Source organism: Ziziphus jujuba, chromosome 6, assembly GCF_031755915.1.
Source record: "Ziziphus jujuba cultivar Dongzao chromosome 6, ASM3175591v1".
Lineage (NCBI taxonomy): Eukaryota > Viridiplantae > Streptophyta > Magnoliopsida > Rosales > Rhamnaceae > Ziziphus > Ziziphus jujuba.
The window spans coordinates 8436832-8442528 of record NC_083384.1 but is presented as its reverse complement, the minus strand read 5'-3'; the positions used below and the strand labels follow the sequence as shown (position 1 = coordinate 8442528).

General features: G+C 31.4%; 1 protein-coding gene across 1 annotated transcript; it reads right to left on the bottom strand.

The window, feature by feature from the left end:
* Window positions 1-271: 271 nt before the first annotated feature.
* Window positions 272-2475, bottom strand: LOC125418352 (alcohol acyl transferase 1 allele GSd-like). Its single transcript, XM_048464100.2, has 2 exons — window positions 1911-2475; window positions 272-1478 (listed from the first exon to the last, which is right to left on the bottom strand). Exons 1-2 carry the CDS (start codon window positions 2367-2369, stop codon window positions 528-530), a joined length of 1410 nt encoding a protein of 469 aa, XP_048320057.1. The 5' UTR covers window positions 2370-2475; the 3' UTR covers window positions 272-527.
* Window positions 2476-5697: the final 3222 nt, after the last annotated feature.

Sequence of the window (5697 nt, the reverse complement as noted above, 5' to 3'; positions counted from 1 at the left end):
ATTTTACTTTATCTTTTTATAGTATGAATGATAATTTTACATAAAAAAAAATTTACATGTTAGAATGCAAAACCTGTTAAATTTGGTTGTTATCCCCAAAAAAAATAATGTCATTGACTCTTCCACTTCTCCAGAATTCCTTACATGCTTTTCAATCTCCATCCGGGCCCATGAAAGGGCGTTGAACACGAAATACAACAACCAAATTCTAAACACTTCTTTGCGCCACTTATTTCATTCTACATTAATATATGACATACAAAAATAAATATACATAAAACTTATCTCAATATATTCAAAAACGATACCAAAAGCATACAGAGACTATTAAGTTAAAAATCAATCAGAGTGATAACTTTTTTAACAACTGTTTTATTTTTGGACAAAATAAAAGTAATATGTTAAACTAAAAAAATCGGAGATTTCAACTTAGACCTGGTAAAATCCACGACCTGAACTTGTGCACAAACCTACAAATACATTGTGATATGATTGATTACATACAACAATAGAATATAGGTCCTATCTTAGAGCATGGATGTAAGCCTAACATGACGAGCTTCGGTAATTTCGTGCATATCAGGATCTTCAATAGTCATTTTCTTCACCTCTTGTCTAAACCTTTCAACAGAAAACAATGGCAGCCAAATCGGCATCACAACCCCATCTTCTCCTCCAACTTTATAGTTCATAAAGAAGCTGATCGGAGGGAAACCCATTGCAACTCCAGCATGTCTCGGTAAACCCCACCCGAAATCAATTTTGTCGAGCCCAGATCTAGTTAAATCAGAGACAACCAGATGTCTTTTGGTAATTTTGAAAGGAGGTCGCCCTCTAATCACCATAAGATCAGCAACTGATCTTATATACTCTTCGTCCATTTCAGACTTGGCCTTCTTCACCAATTCCACTGCGTATCCCAACGGATTTCTGCATAAAATTCCAGCTTTCGAAACTGCTGAAGGATAAGCAAAAGCATTACCATAGTACCCCACTGGCAGATTCAAACCCTTATTACTATTCTTTCCTCTTCCATTAACTACGCCTGAGATTTGGACAACCTCTTCCGGGTCCAGATTCAATGCAAGCGTTCGACATCTCCAGAGACAAGCTGTTATTAACTCGAAACGAGTACAATTACTTCTGAGGTGTGGAGGAAGATGATTTCGGATTACTCTTATTTGATTAGAATTCAAAAAGAAAGGGAATTGGACCATGTTGGTTAGGTCCAAGTCATCGTCCAGCTCGCGATGATCATCAGTGGTTTCTTGGGGAAATTCATGGTGGATACGAGTTATTCGTGGCGGGTTTCGGGCATTCAAAAGCTCCCTTTCCCAAACAGGTGGGATGGTAGGATGCTGTGCACCTTTTGCCATCTCTGCCAATGTGTTCATGAACAAACATAGCCCAGAGCCGTCGCACATTGTATGGTTTAGTCGGAGTGCGAGAATGAAACCTCCACATAGAAGACGAGTTACCTGCGAATGTATATCTTATATGGATATTAGATCCCTAAAACCATATTGAATATGGTCTATGTGCAGAAACGTGGCAATAAAGGATTTGTTTGGGATGCTGAACTAAACTGTATTGGATCAGACTATATTAGAATTTTTTTTAGATCTAACTTAAATAAGTATGCTCCAAACCAGTGTAATATATATAGTCTAACGTTCCAAACGATAGCCTCGAAACATCAGAAACTACATGAATTTGGTTAATGAAAAAACTTTAAGGCAACGAAAAAACGAACTTTAAGGCCAAACATAGATTCCTTTGGGATGTTTGGCTGCATACTGAATTATTTTAAATTATATGTCCAATAAAAATTTAAAATAGCTCAGTCTAATTCTATCCAACATCTTAAATATATGTATATATATATAGAGAGAGAGAGAAAAATTAATTACCTGAATTAATATCAAAGGACAACCAAGAATGCCATCAGAGCCTGGAACATTATAGAGAAACTCATTCAGAAACGGAGATGGGGGTTGAATTGTATGGCCAAGTTGATCAAATGTGACATCAGCATTAGCCTCTATGAACAAAACCCCTTGGCCATTGCAATTCACCATTAATTTCTTGTTACGGTCTTCAATAAGTCGACCAGCAAGAGGGTAGTAATACACAAGTGCTTTACCAAGTGCTTCCCTAATTACCTTAACAGGGTCTTTTTCTTCCATTGAAGGATTATTACTAGAATTGTTCCTGTAAAACCATATTACAGGAACTTGAAACCTCATGCTTTCTTGGTCATCAATATCTGATAGTTTCTTTACTTCATGAGGTGTTGGTTTTGCAGGGACAACTAGTTCGGGAATGGACCGTTTTACTTGAAAGGCTAAGTGGGAGTTGGTGGATGCCATTTTCAAGGTACATAGATAGAAATTTAAGGAAGAAAAAGACTCAAAGAGAGTGAGTGTAAAGAAAAGGTTTTATTTGTGTGGAATGTGTGGAGTCTAAATAATTCAGTTAGAGTTAGGTATTTATAGGCCTATAGATTAATCCATGTAAATATCTACTAGGAAGTAGCCAGGAAAGATATTTGTTTCTACTTCTATTGAGTTTAGGGTTGTAAACGTGTATCACGTTCTTGCTCTCCATCTACGAGGAAGTCTATATGATGTGTTTGTATAAATTACAAGTTTTGGATGTTAGACGCACAAAAATTGCACCGCGTTTGCCTTGCCATGCTCAATTAATCATGTGGTCTATTGGGTACTGATTTTTTGTGTGTCACATCAGCGCTATGGAGAATTAAAATTAAAAGAAAAGTATTGCGATTTGAGAAGTATTGTTTTCAAATGTCAAAACACATTTGTTAGGCATCTATCGAATTTAGGATTTCCTCTTCTTTTTTTTTTAAACATTTTGACTGTGAGGTTTTTTAATTTCAACTAATTATTGATATTCAATCTAATGAATCATATAACACTATATTACTATAAAAGTAATTTTAAAAAATAATATAATTCATATTAAATATGTATTGATATCAATTTTTTAGTATAAAAATAAATATTAACAAGTACTCGAAAATAACAAACAGATAAGATCTAAATCTATAATTTTTTTTTATTTTTTGGGTGAAATCTAAGTCTGCATTTAAAATATATTATATGTAAAGATATAATTTTTTTGGGTAACATATATGTAACAGATATTGCTATGTCATTTCTCATTTTTTTCAATCATCACTTGGAATTAAAAGAAAATTCAACAACTGATCATATTTTGATCCTATTTTATATTATTTAAATTCTTTTTTTTCTTTTTTTTGAAATATACGTCTCCTTTCAATTAAGAAGGAACATAAGCAACAAACATAAGAAACATATGCAGTTTGAACCTTATATTGGATTTTTTTTAAAGAGCCCCATGTAAAATCACTTTCACGTGTAAATAATTATTGTAGAAAGAGAGAAGGAGAGACGTGGAGGAGGCAACTGTGGTTGGATGTGTGGCTAGAAATATATAAATGCTTTTAAGTTGATTGATGCTGCCATGTGATTCCAGTCTCCAAGCTTAAATGCTATTGGCTTTTGTATATGCATCCATATCGCTCACATCGTTAGCGACAACCACACATAATTTTCCTTTTATATACTACTATATCCACAGGAACCATTCAATGGTAGAGATAAAATGGAAAGTTGTTATTGATTCGAAGGAATTTATAAGCGTTTTTACTTTGGATGGTGTCATTTTCGTGGACCCTAGCTATGCTAATTATTATTTATTTATTATTTTTGAACAGATATCTATACTAATTGATTTATGTTTGAGTTAATTTACGAAGCCTCGATTACTGAGAGGTGAAATATGTTCCAATATGAGATTAATAAAGCAACTGATTGGGTTGCTTAAGCGGCTTGGTATAAGGAATTATTTCTCGGCTGGGATAGTAATTTACCTCATGTTTTTAGTTATATTCTGTTTTCGTATTCAAACTTTTATGTAATTAGTTTTGTTTTAATAAAACTTTTATGTAATTTAGTTTTGTTTCAATAAAATTTACTCTTTATTAAATTTAAAAAAAAAAAAAAAACTATGAGTAAACACTGTTTTTTTTTCATGATAAGGAGTTCGATTTTTATCTTGGACAATAGTTTTGCATTAAGCGTTAAAATTATTCCAAGTAACTTTGCACATACTTTGTTTTTTTTCTTTGACCATATATTCTGTTTCTCTAAATTGAGGAATTTTTGTGTGTGTGTGTGTTTGTTTTAGTGTTTTATCCATTAACTATTAATATTCCTGTATTTTTTTTAATTTTTTTTAATTTTTTTTATAAACGTATCACTCCTGGAATCACCAATAATGATTAATTTACATGATCAATAATAATGATAATAATTTCCATCCAATTATAGTCTTTTACAGAAAATGATTTTTTTTTTTTTAAAATTTTCAACTACAGACACAAGAAGGAATAAATTTAGCAAACATCTTTAAAACATTTTACAAACATTAAGCATGGGCCATGTAACTTGCAAGTGGACTGTTACTTAATGGAGTTAAATATGAAAAGGATAAATATAATAAATTTTCCTAAATAAAATTTTATTCTTAAGGCAAACATAATGATCTTATTGCGCAGGTGAAGTACAGATCAAAAGGAAGGCTCACAAAAGTTAAGTGAGCTCTATAGTTTATGCAGTTAAAGTACCAGAGTTCTAGTTAAACGGTTCCCTAATTAGACAATAATCTTTGCTCAGACGTGAGAACAAAATTTTACTAGCAAATATATGAAGCACAATGATTTTCTATTTACATTGTTCCATTAAATTCGCTTACAAGGTATAGGCAAATTAAAAATGTAGCGAAACAACTACCAGATTTACATGCATAGCCATTTGCAGAGCAAGTAATTTACCAATATCCTTTAGTTATACAGATCATAAGATATTCCAAATTTCCATAACAATGTGGGTCCCTGAAGGTACAGTTGTTTAAATTTTGCATAAAAGAAGTACAAGATGTTTGTTAATCCTGCTAAGCAAATTCATGTGGAAAAATAATGAAATAAAAAAATAAAAACAACTATTGTTAAATATTAAATAAATAACAATAGCATGATGTGATAGTTTATATATTCTTTTTGAATGATCTGAACATTACCACTAAGAGAATATAACTTGGGCAAATATAAAACAGTATGAAGAAGAAGCACAAACTTCTTTTTAAACATTATAAATATTTTTTATATAAATATTTGTTCTGCCATATTTAAAATAATATATATATATATATATATATATATTTATGTATGTATAATTAATTTTCTTTTCCAAAGTCTAATAGCACATAAATAGAAAGAAAACAACAGAAATAAACTTTTTATAGTTTATAAAATATGGAGAAAAAGTTGTAGTCTTGCAAAGGAGGTCTCCATTCATGCCAAAATCAGTATATGCCCACTTTCCACAATATATAGCTATTTGTTTATGTGGTCTTTCGCTGTTATTATTATTTTGGTAAATTGGTGTTTCGCTGTTATGTAGAGTATGCTTACAACCTATGTATACCCAGTACTAACATATCAAAACTTCAGAAAATATAATACCTAATTAAATCTCACATCCTATTCCATTAAATAAAATAAAAATAGTCTTTCACTTAATATGTAATCCAAAACATAAAAATATAAGCCAACAATGTAGGTGATTAGAGAGAGCATACCCATTTTCGATC

Coding starts and splice junctions, on each gene's coding strand:
- LOC125418352 (XM_048464100.2), bottom strand. CDS start 2,369: ATGGCATCCACCAACTCCCACTTAGCCTTTCAAGTAAAACGGTCCATT. Junction 1,479..1,910: donor GTCCTTTGATATTAATTCAG/GTAATTAATTTT, acceptor ATACATTCGCAG/GTAACTCGTCTTCTATGTGG.